General features: G+C 36.7%; 1 protein-coding gene across 1 annotated transcript; it reads left to right on the plus strand.

Moving 5' to 3' along the window:
- Positions 1-955: 955 nt before the first annotated feature.
- On the plus strand, positions 956-16,894 carry LOC132165891 (uncharacterized). The gene is made up of 14 exons (XM_059576589.2): positions 956-1,263; positions 2,370-2,451; positions 3,121-3,224; positions 3,780-3,906; positions 4,889-4,983; positions 11,540-11,663; positions 12,213-12,293; positions 14,056-14,154; positions 14,487-14,645; positions 14,743-14,803; positions 14,937-15,007; positions 15,448-15,492; positions 15,731-15,907; positions 15,990-16,894. The coding sequence occupies exons 1-14, from the start codon at positions 1,226-1,228 to the stop codon at positions 16,491-16,493; spliced, it is 1,767 nt and encodes a 588-aa protein (XP_059432572.1). The 5' UTR covers positions 956-1,225; the 3' UTR covers positions 16,494-16,894.

The following is a 16,894-nucleotide window of genomic DNA, read 5'->3' on the forward strand; positions in this document are numbered from 1 at the left end:
AAGAGTCAAAAACTCTTTAACACCTTGTTGTTGGCACAACATGATATCATCGGTGGAACCATTTGGTAAGGAGGGTGATCCTTCACATCAATAAGTTTAAATAAAGCTATGAAGTCATCATCACACTATTTATTTATCTATTCTACCTCTCATACAAAATAAGGCTGTCTTTAGAGCCCACTGCTTTCTTCTAACCTTTTTCTTCCCCATTACTCATAAAAAAATAAATAAAAAAATAAAAATAAATCCCTTTTTCTCTCCATTAGAAGATGTCCCATTGCCCCTAACATTCATATTCACTAATATGTTTTTTTTTTTCCTTCTTCCTATAATTGATGAAAGCATCCTTAATCTCATTTATCCCATAAATTCCCAAAAATACTACTAAATTATAAAACCATTGATAGTGCTAGCTTATATTTAGTGTATATAACTTGAGCAAAATTTGGACCCTCCAATAACTCAAAAAAAAGGAAGCATTATTCAATAAACTGAATTAAGAAGAAATAACTTTGATTAAATACATAATATAAGCACAGGGAGAATTAAAAAAGAAAGAAAGAGAGACAGAGAGAGAATCTTATTGGCATGTTTTTTTTTTTTTTTTTTCTTTCCTATTTTTTTATTGGTCAGAATTTGGTCTCTGTTGGGACTTTGCTAATTTGGCATGTGGGGAGGAGAGGAGAGGAGAGGAGCTCATCTCAGTTGGGCCATACCCCCAGTGGGATCCACTTCAAAAGCCCACTATCTAGCTTCTCCTTTTGTTTTATTTTGTTTGTTTTTACTGTTTCTTATAGTATTTACACATTTGGAGCCCATAACACATTTATACCTTTATACTAAGTTATTACGTTAACTATTTCTATTAGAGATAGTATTTTTTTTTTCTTCTCAAATTATATTTTATTAATAATATGTTTTAAAAAAGCAAAACCAAAGAGAAAAAACAAAAAACATGGGGAACGAAACCAACCAAGGCTGGTCCTCCTTCTTCTTCTTCTACTTTTGGTTTTTTGTTTGAGAAGAGAAATATGCATCACTACCCATCAAGAAGCTTCTCTCTTTTGTTTTTGTTCTGCTTCTTCCTCACCGTCAAATTATAGAAACAATTTCACAAAAAAGAAGAGAAATTGTAAACATTAATATCATATTCGACAAAAGTAATAGAAGAACAAGCTGGGACAAAGCTAGAGAAGGAGATCGTTGGTTGTCTACGTTTGAATCCATGGAACAGCTTGTCAACTTTATCATTCGGCCACCCAGGTAACGAACAAGCATCGGTTTTTCGTCGTTTCTGATAAAGTTTGCGATTTTATTGATGAAATTGTAGATGGGATTTGGTTTATGCTCCGTTTGGTTGCTGAGAAAAGGTGGGAAAGTGATAAAAATTGAAAAAAAATTGTTGGGTATTGGGTCTGGGACGGTAGGAAAATGAAACGGGAAACCCTTCAAACAACTAAGTACTAACCCTGATTCAACTATTTAGATTTGGCCGAGTACAATTGAATTGTACCTTTTTTTTAATTTACTAATTTTGTATGTGTGTGGAAAGAAGCAAAGCGTAGAGCGAGGAGTTAAATTTTGATTTTGTTTAATTTTCTTTAGTTTTCTCAGCTGCCAAGCAGAGTTTTTTCTTTTTGGTGGATATGCAGGGTCTTAACTGTATTAGATTTTCTTCTGATGTTCTGAATTTGTTTCGCTAATATTCTTTCCTTTTGATAATATGGCATAAATTTTTAAATGGGAACAATTGGGTTTGCTCAGATTTGAATTTATATTTTTAGAACTGTTAGTTTTTAGTTCTTACTTTGTGTATGGGTTACATTGGGCTTCAGGATTTCATAAGCTTATGAAATTATGAGGTTCACATGGCTTTTCAGAGTGACTGTAATTCTGAAATTATGCATTTTGAAGCTATTATTTGATTTTGTTAAATTACAAGACCGTTATTAATGTTAAAAACAAGTTCCTGAACGTCAATGTTTCAAGGTATAGACTATTTTGCGGTTGTTAGGTAGATGGTCGTGAAGAATATCCGGAAGGCATTAAATGGAGATAGTTTATAAAACTAAGAATGAAATTTGAAAATAATCTTAAGCTTTTGCATTGAAATTTTGAGGAAAAAGGAAACTTGCTGATGCACATACTCAAGGTTGCAAAAAGAAGCACAACTTATGGAATGATCTGAATGAAGCATAAGGCAGCATCTATTTTATAATCACTTGACCTTGTGTAGGGCATATCTTTAGGAAATTAAGATTGTTCAAACTTCTGTTACCTCAGTAATTTCTTTTTGTTTTGGGCTTAAAGTTTTAAACTTTTCTTCAAGTAATTGACTGATTAGCGGTCTTTCCATTTTTGGGCTGCAGAGCTGAATACGACCCAAAAAATGATTTATTAGATCAAGAGTTCATGCTGAAAGGGAAATGGTATCAGAGGAAAGATCTGGAGGTAAGGATCCATGCTTATTTAATGTTTTAACTTCTATTGGAGCACAACCATAGACACCAATGAGATTCAAACTCGTTCATAATATTAAAAGAACACTGGCAAATTTTTACTTTTTCATGATACATGCACTTGCTTGTTTATGAACTTTTCAAGAAAGTTTTGGCCGTTTAAAATCCCGAGAATTCGTATGAAATGTTGTCAATTGATAATTCCTTTGGGGTTTTAGAGATTACCAAGCAATCCTTACAATATTGTAAGCATACAGTACCATTGTCAGTAACTTGATTAAGGAAAATGTTTTTTATGGTGTCATGGTGTGCTTTTGTCCTTCGTGATTAGGAAGCCTTTTGCCTACACTTAATGGGAGAGTGATAATCTATAAATAGTGTGTAGGGACCAACCCAAAATAAAATGAGTTCTTTTGCAAGTTTTCTCTATTAGAAGCTAGCCTCAGAGGGCCCACACGATTAATATCCATGCTATCACTCTATTGCAACCTAGGTTTAACTCTGGTTTTGTTGCTGATATTTCTTTTCCTTTTTTTTTTTTTTCTTTTTCTTTTTTCTTTTTAAAATCCTTGACTAATTTTATCCTGTACATTCTTTAATGACCTTTGAGAATTCAAAACTGTTTCTGCCTTTCATTTAAAGGGCTTTGAACATTGTGCAGGTTAAAAACAGCCGGGGAGATGTTCTTCAGTGTAGTCATTATGTTCCTATCGTTAGTCCTGAAGGAAAGCCTCTCCCCTGTGTGATATATTGCCATGGGAACAGGTGAATCTATGACTTAATAATTATGGCTGCGTAGGGAGATTTAAAGAGTTTTCATCCAGCTCTAAATTCTACGTTTGTTCTTGTTGACATTTTAGAACTTAAAAAAAAAAAAGAGATTTTTTATTACAATGAAGGTAAAGCTCCCTAATTAGTCTGCTCGTGATGTGCGGAAATAAAATTAGTATAGCAATGGGCAACCAATGTTTAAATGTCATAAATTTTCACCAAGGCTTTGGGGATGCCTGACTGTTACATGTATATTAGTGCTTCACACGTGACAGACACGTTGCTGAATAGCCTAAAAGGTCTCTTTCTGCAACTTTAGAAAATTTGAACTTCAATTCAACAAAATCTCTGCAGCTTTCCTGGGTAACATTCATTGAACCACTGGATGGTCATCTACAAATACACCATCCTATCTTCTTCATTATTAAATTTATAACTGCATGGCTATTTTTCGTCTCTTTGGATGCAGCTCCTTTGCCTGTGGTGCATGAAGTTTTTGGCTGTTTCATTAACTTTTTTATATTGACTGGTGGCATATTGTCTTGGCAGTGGTTGCAGGGCTGATGCCAGTGAAGCTGCAATAATTTTGCTGCCTTCGAACATTACAGTTTTCACTCTTGATTTCTCTGGATCTGGACTCTCTGGAGGCGAGCATGTCACCCTGGGGTGGAATGAAGTAAGTTGCTGAATAACTAACTCAAAGAATTCATCATCTAGATAAATTTTACCAAGGATATGGTCTACTCTTATTTGTGTTTAATCCCCCTTTTCTTCAATGTTATACTATGATTAAGCAAAAGTGCTTCTGCATTTTTAACTTAAAAGATAAACAAGATAAGCAGCCTTCAAACCCCCCTCCCCCTCTTTCCCTGTCTCTTGCTTTTGCCCCCTTCTCCCTCTTTAAGTGCCTCCAGTGAGTTGCTTTGGGGAAATGAATAACTCTCCCTAGTTCATTGGAAATTTAAGAAATTAATAACTATAGATAATTAATGCTTTAAATACATCTACATTTATTCATGCATGACCTCACATGCACTTGGAATATGGCAGCTGTCGATAAATAATATGCAAAGATTACCTTTAGATCTGCTAAGGGTCTTTCAATATCTGTTTGTGTTTATTATCGAGAAGTCTAATGTGTCTTTAGTATTTTAGTCAAATACATATTTTGAGGGCAATGTCATGTGAGAAAAGGAAATTCATTGTGTATCCAAAGTCAGCCACACAAGAATGCATGTTGTATAACTCAACAACTAGAGCCTTTGTAGGCTATAAAAGTCCTAATTGGGTTTGACCATATGAATTATTTTTTTTTTATCACTCAGCCTTATCTAAAAGCATAATCGGTTATATATTTGATGACCATATCCTGCCTTACTACTTTTGCCCATGTTATCTTTGATCTCCTCTTAGTTATTTTGCACCCCAACTTAATAAAATTCATTGGTGCATCTATAGGACTTTGTTGCACTTGGCCAAATTATCTAGGATGACTTCCCCTACCCTTATCACATGTGCTCATTTTCATTTTTTCCCTTAATTTATTAGATACACTATATAAATATAAGTGTTCATACTTATTCACCAGAATTCTGTCTATGTATTAGATCACCATTCTTCATCATGAAATTGCTGTCTGACAGTCTACTGTTTTACAGAGGGATGATCTAAGGGCTGTGGTTGAATGTCTGCGGGCAGATGGAAATGTGTCTTTGATAGGCTTGTGGGGCCGTTCGATGGGCGCTGTTACTAGGTTTTTTCCATTCACTTGATGTTTTCTTTCAATCTTGTCTGTAAATAGATTAGAACATAGATAGAGCATAGAAGCCCTCTTTACTTTGCTGTGAAGTAATGAAAGTTCATTGAACATCTAGGGGATTGTAATAGATAGCAATTTACTCCATGAATACTTTATTTATTTATTTTTCTAATATGATGAAATGGCTTCTAAGAATCTAATGAATTATGCAAGAATCGATGTGTTTTACCTAATTATTTTGAACCTCTTATGACAAGAACAAGCACGTGTTGTTTCAAATGAACCAATCTATTGGAACTTACTTTTGATTTTGTGTAAGATACTCTTAGTTTTGACTTTGATTCATGTAAAAGCCTTAGCAAACTAAGATGTTTGGTTGTGTTCAAGGCTTTTACAAAATTTGGATGTCCTAAGTTTAATTGGAAGCCTTGGATGATTGCAAAGAACAATGGAGTCTGAATTTTGTATCTGCTCGATAGGATAGGAGGTTATGAGATTTTGAGAAAGGATTTAAAATAGGTATTTAAACTAAAGCATGTGTCGGCCGACTTCTTCAATAGCTCATGTGGGTTGAGACAAGGAGATTCTCTGTCTCCTCTTCTATCTGTTGTTGTCATGGAGGCATTAAGTAAAATGCTTACTGCAACTGTTGATGGGAGTCTTCTCTCGGGCTTCTGTGCTTGGACTGGGCACTTTGATGTGGTAAATATATCACACATGTTGTTTGCGAACGATGCTTTGGTTTTTTGTGGAGCCAACTTTGATCACATTCACTATTTGCGTGTTTTATTCTCATGTTTTAAAGCTGCCCCCAATTTGAAGGTTAATTTCTTAGTCAATTTTCCTGTGGATAGGATGGGCAGGTTGGCATTTTGAGTTGTGGGGTTTCCTCTTTGCCATTGAAGTATCTTGGTCTTCCTCTGGGGGGCCTATTACAAGGCCAAATCTATTTGGGATGGTGTAGTTGATTGTGAGAAATCGCAAAGGGATATTCGATGTTAGCTTCTTTTATAGGGTCCTTGCATGTAAAGATGGCTTTCCTTTTCCCTTGGAAGAGTATTTGGTGGACCAAGGTTCCTTTGATAGTGGCTTTTTTTGCTTGGTTGGCGGCTTTAGGAAAGATCCTATGGACAATATTAGCAAGCAACATGTCATTGTGGTCGATAAGTGATGCATGTGCAAGAGAAATACAAAGTCCGTCGACCATCTTCTTCTCTATTGTGAGGTTGCATGCACCTTATGGAATGCTTTTTTCAGTCGCTTTGGGTTATCTTGGGTTATGCTTAGTCAGGTAGTTGATTTGTTTGCTTGCTGGGGGACGAGTGGGTGCTTTAAAGTGTTGTTGTGTAGAAGATGGTGCCCTCTTGCATTTTATGGTGCCTTTGAAGGGAAAGAAATGATAAAAATTTCGAGGGACCGAGAGAGGACATTGGAGAGCTCAATTCCTTTTTTTATTCTCTTTATACTTGAATAACTGTGTTTTTAGCTCCCTTGGTGATTAGTTTTAATGATTTTCATGTTCTTTTTCTCCTTTAAGTTGGGCGTTTCTCTTGTGTACTTCCTGTGTGTCCGGATTGTGTTTTGCGCTTTTGATATTTCGACTACTTATAGAAAAAAATAATTCGAGTAATTTCAACTATAATTGTTTGTAGGATTCTAGTTTAGATGAAGCCATTCATTCTAGGTTTTGCAACACCAGGTGTGATCAATATTTTGTATGGCTTGGGAAAGCAGGAATTGAACATCATGATGTCTTTCGATTTAAATTCCATTGAGTTAAAGTTTTGTTGGATAGAATGCATTTGCTCACTCACAAATGTGATCTTGGAAACCAAGGAACCAGGGAAGAATTGACAAAGAATTTTTAAACTTCATGCCTAGTGGAAGAACGTAAACGATGTAAAATTTAATGTCATTTACCAATTAAAGGCACCAGCTGAAAATTGGAAAAATGAAACACAATAATGTGGTCACAAAAGTAATTTTTATTTTTATTTTTTATCAGTGATGTAGGTTGGCCCAGTATGTAGCAGGCTTAGGACAGAACTGTACCTAATTTGAAGCTTGAGGATAGTTGAGCTAAGGCCTAGGTGAAGATGGTAGGGAGGAATTTCAAATGGTTGGATTAGGCTTTGATGATGGTCATGGGAACAAAAGTTGAAGGGATTATGGCATGTGAGATGGTGGGGAGAATGTGTTTTTACAAATGATAAGTGAAAGAAGGGATGCATTTTGTTCTCAAATAGTTTTATGATCAACTATTTTGACCTTGGGCTGGAGAAGGTTACGATGGCTTTATGAAATTTCCATGCCATATATTTGTCGTGTGCTCTTTATCTGGAAAATGATAAATATATATATGGTTTTTGTTAAGGTGATTTGACTTCCATCACATCAGTAGGCCCAAAACTTTGTGCAAGTGGCTTTAGGAGAAAAGAGCCAGAAAACCTACCTACTTTCTTGCTTATATATTCGACCCTTTTGTATTTTGTGGTGAGACACATGCAAGCTCCTTTTCTTCTTCATTTGAGGCGCCACACAAGAGAAAAGTGAGAAATTTTGTTTGTTTAGTTAGTCGTAGAATAGGAAGAAAAAGGAGAAAAAGCAAGAGTTTGAGCTGCCGTATCATAAGGTATTTGGCATGAAATCCCTAGGGGTTGGCTCAAATAGTAGGGGCCTTGGTCTTCAAGTTTAAGGTTCGAATCCCCTTGGGTGCAAATAATTCCTTTAGGCCTTCTCGTCAGCAAAACTGGAGTATTACTCAATCCATGTGGAGTGAGCACTTTGCATGGATCCGAGGTTTACCTGACAAGGGTTGGTACACGAAGTGGCCCTGCCTTGGAGCGGTTCCTCATCATAAAAAGGTGTTTTGGCATGAGCTGCAAACTTTATTTCTCATGCTCTCTTTTACGTGTTAGGACTAGAGAATTGTGTAAAATACTTTTTTTTTTTTTTTTTTTGTGTGAAGTGAAAATTGAAGAAGAAGATAAAGTGGTACTTTTGTTAGCATCGCTGTTATTCCTCCAAATTATTTGACTATAAAATAACTTGGAGTGTTATTACTATCCCTCATAAATGAGATTTGCAACAACAAAACTTTGGCACTTCCTTTTTTGGAATAAATTACTACCAGCAGTAAGCATCAAGTAAATACAAACTAGAGCATCTATAAGTCATCTACACACATGATCTCATAAGCATAGTAGTAGTTCACATCTTTGGCTTTCATACATGTCCACCACATCAAGTCTTAATACACGCTATCAACTAGTACTTAATCAAATTACAGCTAAGGCAAGAGGTCAATATTGTTCAAAACTTGCAAAGAGAACATCAGTCATAACATAGGAGCATCTAAGGCCTAGACAGCCACATCTACCTCCAAATTTTCTTGAGCAGTCACTAATGTCTCTCCTATGTAAAACAAATGTTTTACAGGTGGAGAAATAAGTCCATGACTTAGTAAGTTGCACGTGAAAACATAATTATGAAGTGAACCCATACTTTACAACATACGTGAGTAAAATATGTTTCATGCATTAGGAGTTCTTAGCAGGAAAGTAAGACAAAATAATGTTGATATGCTCAAGTATCCATACATATAGTTACATGTATGTAACAAGGGTCGTAATTCTCCTTCATATATCCTATCCATACCATTAACTTTTTTATGGTGAGGTTTTTGTATCCCGTGGGACCTCTGGTACAATCTCAATGCCCCGAGCATTGCACATAGCGTGATACCCAACTAGTTAATTGGCTGGGTTTGACTTTGGGGTGACATCACTCACCCTAGTGATGCCCACAACTGGTGACCCCACCCCATAAGTGGTTGTGCCAATCACAGTAGCACTCAGAACAAGTGTACAATTATCATCTCATCAATTGGGCCATAGGGTCAAGTCAATATAAACTGGTATGTGTATGCCACAAAATTTATTATTCATTAAAAATAAAAATAAAATATGCCACAGTTTCTTTTCGATATTTTTATACAATAGTTTATTGGTGGCTATGTCATATAAGTTATCTCTTTATCTCATTTTTATGTATGTAAAACATGTAATTGGTGTGAAGGAGGCGCTTTGCATGGTGTCCTAGGGATCTAGTTGGGGCGAAGCCCTAGATACTCCGATTATTAAAAAAAAGAAAGAAAGATGCAATTGGATGTCATAAAGTTGCTTTATTTCATTTCAAACTATAGGGCTCACAACATATAATTCACAAAACAATTCATGCTTGTATCAATATGCACATTTATCATTTATAAAAAATAGTTGTGCTTGCAAAATTATTACTTTAAGGTTTTGACGAGCGTTTTCTTACCTTGTGTAGTCTTCCTCAACAAATTATCCTTCGTAAAACTTGGTTCCTTTGTTTGCAAGTGTTTTCTATTATTAGTCGGTTCCCCAAATCACAAAACCCTTAGAGCCTAAACTTAAGATTTTACATTTTGTCCCGTGTATCGTTTGAATGCTAGTCCTTGTTCTTTTAGAATGGCCTTCTAATGGGAGTTCAAATAAGACTCTCTGTACGCTCATTAGAATAGGGTTTGAACGATTGTTCGTCATCTTCTCCAAACCACCTTTTGTCCAAGTTTCAATTTTCTCTTTCTTACCATTCCCCAAATACCCCAAAACCCTAAAGTTATCTTTTTATTCCTAATACCGTTTTGAGCCTTAAAAACCCTAGCTTTTCTACCTATCCTAAAGATTCCAACTTTTCCATCTCCACTTCTATTTTCCTCCAATCAACACTTCAAGACAACCCTTATCTCTAAGCATTTGGACTCATCTACCCTAAAAGCTCACCCCTTTATAGTGCTCAACTCGTTTGGTTGCCCAAGTCTTTCAACAGTTCCACCTTTTTTTTCCCAAAGTTTGGGTGTTTACCTTGAGAAAACCCCTCCTTTCCTCCATTCCTTACCTCAACCAACCTAAACTCACACACATAGTGAACAACACCGCCCCTATACACATTAACATTTAAAAATAAAGAGAAGGGCGAGGATACTTTTACCTCTTTGAAGCTTTGCACCACTCTTTAGCCCAAGTTCTCTAAAAACCTCCACCTTTCTCTCTCTCTCTCTCTCTGGCAGCTAGAAAACAAAGGGAAATGAAGACTTAGGGTTTCTCTAGGGCTTTCAAAGCATTACTCCTGTTTCTGCAGCGTTTTCGACCTATCTGATTTGCATGTAGGACGTTCTTGTTCAAACCGTAGTTCCAAATTATTAGATGTGGCGTTGGCGCCTTGCGTGGCCATTTAAACGGGTTTCCTTGTTCTACCTAGTTGTCTCGTCCAAACGTGGCACTTGATTCAAAACTCCTAAGTGCTCTGAACTCTGTTTTTCTTACATTCCAATCACATCTAGCTTAATCCTTCCTTAATTATTGACCCCACTCATTTTCTTGCCTTAATCTTGCTCTCAAAATTTGTTAAATGTTTTAATTTAGTTATGATTGACACGTGCTCGGTCGAGGTGTTACAATTGCTTCCCCCTTCATATGATCGCTTGGCTACAATATTATTGTATGGGAAAGAAACTTCAAAGCCAGAAGAGGTGATTAGAGCTCTCTTGTCACATGAAACGAGTAGAAAGCTTGGTAATGATAAAGCTGTTGGCTTATGGGGAGGTCTGAGCCAAATCGCAGAAGGAATAAGTCCAAGGGGAAGAATGACAGAAGTAGACAATCTCGATCTAAGTCACGATCAACAAAGGATGAAGAATCTCAGTCAGATGCAAATGAGATGTGGAGTGTTATTATTTTCACAAAAAAAGGTACTAAAGATTTTGTAGGGTGTTTAAACAAGATTTGGAAGATAAAAATAAGCAGAAAGGTGTCACAAATTTAGTTGGTTTTGGAGAAAGGAACGAAAAACCTAGCCGACAAAAACCTACGTTCTCATATATTTTTGGTCTTTTTGTCTTTTGTTGCGGGACACATGCGAGCTCCTTTTCTTCTTTGTTTGAGGTGTTGCCACACAAGAGAAAAGAGTGAAATTTTGTTTGTTTAGAAAGAAAAAGGAGAAAAAGATCGAGAGTTTGAGCTGCCGCATAATAAGGTATTTTGGCGCCGGCTGCAAATTGTGTGTTTTTTTTTAATGCTCACTTTTGTGTATTAGGACTAGAAATTTGTGTAAAAGAAAAATTCTGTTTTGTGTGAGAGTGAGATTTGGGTGTATTAGGTTTTGGGCTTGAGTGATTTTTCTAAACTATAATTTTGTATTCCATCTTTATTTAGTGAATTTCTTTGTGATTGCCTCCGTCTGTGAACGTACATCATATTGAGGGAACCACAAATTTATGTATTTTTGTGTGATTGTTTTGTGTTATTTACTGTAATTGTGGTTTATTGCAGAACAGATTTATTTGATAGCTATAATATACCAGCATAAATTTATGGATTTTTTTTTTTTTTTTTTTTTTGGGTAGGGTTGCTGACATTCCAAGTATTATTTATGGCTCTTTAGCTTGACTGCTTTTGCTCTATTAGTCGGGTCTTTCTGGTTGTTTATATGCCATTGACAATATAGACTTCTTTTTTCACAGCCTAATGTATGGAGCTGAGGATCCTTCAATTGCTGGAATGGTTCTTGATAGTCCCTTCTCTGATCTAGTTGACTTGATGATGGAACTGGTAGACACCTACAAGATCCGTTTACCCAAATTCACTGTAAGTAAATTTATCTGCAGAAACTATTAGATACTCAAATTTTGAGGCAAAATTGTAAAACCCATCTCTACTTGGTTTGAGGCAAGCACGGTTATGAAGAATCTTTATGATAGATTCTTGGTGTATTATATGCCATGTAGGCAGTAAAGTTCGTCAAAAATTGGTGGAAATATATGTTAATTTTAGCAGGTATGGGTTTTCTGGAATAGTGAATTGTACTACTAAATTTGGTCAAGTTAGTCACATATAGCGGAAATCATTTCCATTGAACTCCTTGGAATATGGCCTCCGTAACTTTGTCAGACTTGCCTCCCTCAGTCTTACTTTAATTGGGTTGCAGTTATATCTTGCTCTTATTGGGTACTTGCTATGTTTTCAGTATTCATCACCTTTAAACAGTCCACATCTGCTTTCACCCTGAATTTACAATCAAATTCTTTTGACCATTTTCTTTTATTAATGATTCAGGCACAATTGTGTAAATGTTCTGAGGACTCTGATCACCTTTGTTGTTGTTGTTCTCTCTCTCTCTCTCTTCGCTAATTCTAGGTGAAGTTCGCAATCCAATACATGCGAAGAGCTATTCAGAAGAAGGCAAAGTTTGACATAACGAACCTGAATACCATTAAGGTTATATCTTATCTTTAATTTTACATTGATGCATGTCTTGCTGATTACTTTGAATAAAAGCATTGTGGATTATGATTTTTGTTTTATATTGTTGTATGATGTTTAAAACCTTATAATGTACAAAACTTTTCTGGCTAATATATATGGGTTGATAGTTGCCAAGTTGGTTAAATAAAGCTTGTTTATTTTGATTTTTGATTTCATTTGTACAAAAATAAAATCACCATCATAACGTAAACAGTATGATTTCCTTGGTTACCTACTAAAATAATTAGCACTTAGAAATCAGTCACTAAAACATACTCAGGAACCAAATCTGACTATACAGAAATTATTGAATTAGCTTCATCAATGAGACAAGATCTTTGGACCAGTTTAGATTGTTAATAACAAAAATATTTCTTGCCTCACTTACCCCTACGCCCTTTTTTCCTCCCCTTTTTTCTTGGCTGCATGAGAACACCCTAATGCACTCTCACACCCAAATCTACTTTAAAGGTGTATCTTGGCACTATCAGCATATCCAGTGCTGAACCAAAAAGTCTGGAAGACAGTGCAGCAATGGGTGATCAGGGCTAAGTTCAATAGCAACATATGGGTTATACATTTTGGCGCCAATTTAGGTGCTTGATAAGGAGTTGTTATTTGTTTTCTTTTGTTGTCACAGCACATAAACAGGCAGGGGTTTTACATTTTGGTGAGAAGCGGGAACTTTTCCTTTGGCAAGTAATGTCAGGCATAAGCAGCGCTGTATATGTGCTGGATATCACCAAATGGCAGAAGCACTTGTTTATGCATTGCTGATACTGTTAACCACACACCAAAAATCCGATTAAGAATGCTTGCAACAAAGGTGAATGTGAGCAAGGGGGCTTGCTGGGCGTGCCGGTGGGGGATGCTTTCGATGCTTAAGTTATTGGGGTTGCTATTGGAGGATAATGGAAGACAATGGAATGCTCTGGCCGTATGGGGCTCGCTGTGTCGTGGGGTGCCTAGCCACATGTCGCTTGCTAGTTGTCTGTACATGTGGGAGGACAACAAAAATGCCCCTTGCCTTTGCTTCCTGACACACTGCAGCTGTCACCTTTGTCCTGTAGAGGGTAGTTATGGTGACTTGGCTAGGGGGAATAATCTCCTGCTATGCAATCTTTGGCCTCACAAGGGGCTGATGGGCCGATGTATGCTCCGTTTGGGCCGAAGGTCATGGGTCTTGCTCGTTGGCCCCAGGCTCTCTAATTGATACACCATGCATGATAACCTTCTAGAACTGGTCCATGTTTGCTTTCACTAGGGCTTTCCTAATCCTTTCATTTGTGGATATGAACAGAGACGAGGAGTCGATAAAATGAGATTGGGTTAGTGCCCTTAGTTTTAGTCAGACAAACTCTTGGACTCTACCTGCTATTGCTGTCGTGGCTATTTAACTGAATTATTTTCATAATATATTGAGAGTTTAATTGGTGTGACTCAATGAAGTGCAAGAGGGAGTCACCATTGTTTCATGATCCTGTACTCCTGTTTCCACTAATCTCTTGGTTCCACGGACCCCCAAGGTTTTTGGGCATGCATAAATGGTGAAATTGGGGAGGGATTTAATTCTAGTAGGGAATGCAAAAAAATTTAAGAAGCATATGTGAAAAGAAGCTTACAATATTCATGATGTTAAAAAATGGAATGATTTTCTGTGTTCTCTGTTGAGTGCTTATTTCTTGTTTTTTACTCTTATTGACGAAAGTGTTCCATTACTGATTTCTTACCGCAGGTGGCAAGTTCTTGCTTTGTTCCGGTTTTACTTGGGCACGCCATTGATGATGATTTCATAAATCCCCATCACTCGGATCGTATATTTGGAGCTTATATGGTAATTATCGGTCATATTTATACAAAAAATTGATTAATCTGTAAAGAATCATGCAGGCATGCATCATATCTGTAAGGTAATTATGTTTTTCCCTAATAGGAAAAGTTGAAATTTTTTGTATGAAGTCATGCACGCTTCATGTCATCTAGGGTTTCCATTTTCTGGGAAAAAAAAGCTTGTACTCAATAGGAAAATCCCTAGTTTAGAAGGTTTCATTTTAGAGATACATGGAGCCCAGTCTTCTAGAATTTTCTTAAGCAAGATACACTTGTCGGATCTCCCTGCCTTGTTTGCTATGTCGGGCTTGTCTTTTGAAGCATGTTTTTTTGCAGGGAGACAAAAACATTATCAAATTTGAGGGAGATCATAATTCTCCACGCCCTCAATTCTACTTCGACTCTATAAATATATTTTTCCACAATGTTTTGCAACCTCCAGAGGATGAAGTAGCTGGAGCATTTTTTGATCCTATGGATGATTACTTTGGTAAGGTAAACATCAATAAATCTGGTTTTATTTTTTGATTTTATTCAAATTGCCAGGTTTCATATTCACAAACTTTAACATTGTTGATTGTTGTACCTTCAGGGTGGTTGGAGAACTGTACATGAAGTAGGTTACGGCCATGAATCTTCAACTACATCTAAAGGCATGACTCCCAAGTACCTAATGTTTCTTTAACTTCACAATTGCTGATGTCTTTCTGGATCTTTATTTCACAATTACTATTTCTCTCTCTCTCTCTCTCTCTCTCTCTCTCATTAATTGCTAATGAGTTGCAGAACCGGCAACAAGCAGCACAGCAGATGCCATTAAAACACTCCGTTCAAGAAGACCTATGAGTAGGACAGAGGTTAGTGATTGTTTGATTTTCTATTGTTCTTAGTTGTCAAATTGATAGACGATACAAAGGGTTGACCACACATGCCACTTTGTTCAAACCAATTATCATTGAATTTAGCGTATTTCAAATCGAGGATTCCTGTCCTCACCCAAGTCTCTCTCTCTCTCTCTCTCTCTCTCTCTCTCCACACTCTCACGCCCGCACACAGGAAATCCAGTGGACAAAGAATAGAATTTAGACCATGTAAAATGGCTACTACTGCATGCCAAGCAGTAGTTTATGAAATTAGGTAGACTTTTTTTTTTTTTTTTTAATTCGGGAATCAGGGTTCTGAGATTGACTTGACCTACCCTAGAACATGTGGCACTTTTGATGCTTCAATCTTATTGAGAATGTTGTTTTGTTTCTTTTGTGGCATGTCTGTTCATTTTGTCTTTGAATTTGCTCAGGTTCCTCATAATTTCCCTTCTAAAGATGATCAATCTGAAGATGAGGTATCTTCTTTACATTTTCTCATATTTAAACTATAGCTGGAGCTTGTTCCATCTTGGCAAAGCAATGAGCCTCTGGGTCACCAATATTCACGGTGCCTAAGTTATCTCTTGCCTGACTTGAGGAAAACGAAAACGACAATTTAGTGGATAAAGGAAAGTGAAAAAATAATGTATCCAAGAATACTAATCAAAATAAAGGTATCACAGTGTATTAACAGTGCATGATACTTGGCTGCAGCATGAAAAAGTTGATGACGATCTTTGCCCATCATCTTCCGACATGATTAGCTTTGAGTTATCCAATGGCCATCCTTTTGGCCCCCATGTTCCTACCACTTCGGATGATGATCAATATGTAGAATACCCACTTGATGACTTGGCAGGTTTTCCATCCAATTTGGAAGAGGAAGAAAGAGTAAGTCAAATTATTGGCTCTTCGCATCTTCTAATTCCAAAATGATATTTGAATGATCTTTTGACTTGTCAAATATCTTCAGATGTTTATGGAAGCAGTGCTTGAATCATTAAAAGACTTGGAAATGAGACCACCTCACGCAGGAGAGCCGCCTTGTGTTAGCGCCAGTTCTATAAAGCCTTCACATATAGATGATAAGGATGCTTCACCTACAGAGCGTGGTGCGCTGCCCTTAGAGACAGAATCCACTTGCACTTCACTGGAGGATCGTGGACCTTCAAAATCAGAATCCACTGATACTTCAGTACTGGTCAATGCCCAAAATTTGGCATCTCCTGACACGAATGCGGCTGCGGGATCTGCATTCAGTGCTCCTTCTCCTGGCATGGAAACTGGAACCACAACCACAGGAACTTCTGCTCGTAGTGATGATACATCATTAAGCACACAGAGCTCATCGGATGCTGACATGTCGGCCAATACAAAAGCGACATTAACTGTTGAACGGAACCCGGCAAGCCATATTATGGATGGTTTGATGCGTCGATGGGATCTCAACTTCTTCCGAAACAGTAACAATCGATGAGATGAAAAGCTTTTATTATTATTATTTTTTGTTTTTCTTTTTTTTGGTGGGCAATCTGATGATTTATTGTGCTTGTACCTAAGCATCAGGAAATGTAGTTTGTAAATTGCTTCCTACAAAAGAAAGGGAAAAAAAAAGAAAAAAAAAGTGACGTATATGTGTGTAAGAAGGCTTGTATTTTTTTTTTTTTGTCATCTCATTTTATTACAACGCTGCATTCACTATTAGAAAACAGAAAAGTTGATTGTGTGTTACTTCAATGTAAGAAATGATTTTTCAATACCAGTTAAAAACAATTGACATCTGGTAATTGGTCAGATTTCTATTTTCTTAAACTCAAGATTATGAATGCTGTTTTTACAGAGAAAGTGTAATATTATTTACAGCCCTTTTTGGTATCA

Source organism: Corylus avellana, chromosome 2, assembly GCF_965113065.1.
Source record: "Corylus avellana chromosome 2, dhCorAvel1.hap1.2, whole genome shotgun sequence".
Classification (NCBI taxonomy): Eukaryota; Viridiplantae; Streptophyta; class Magnoliopsida; order Fagales; family Betulaceae; genus Corylus; species Corylus avellana.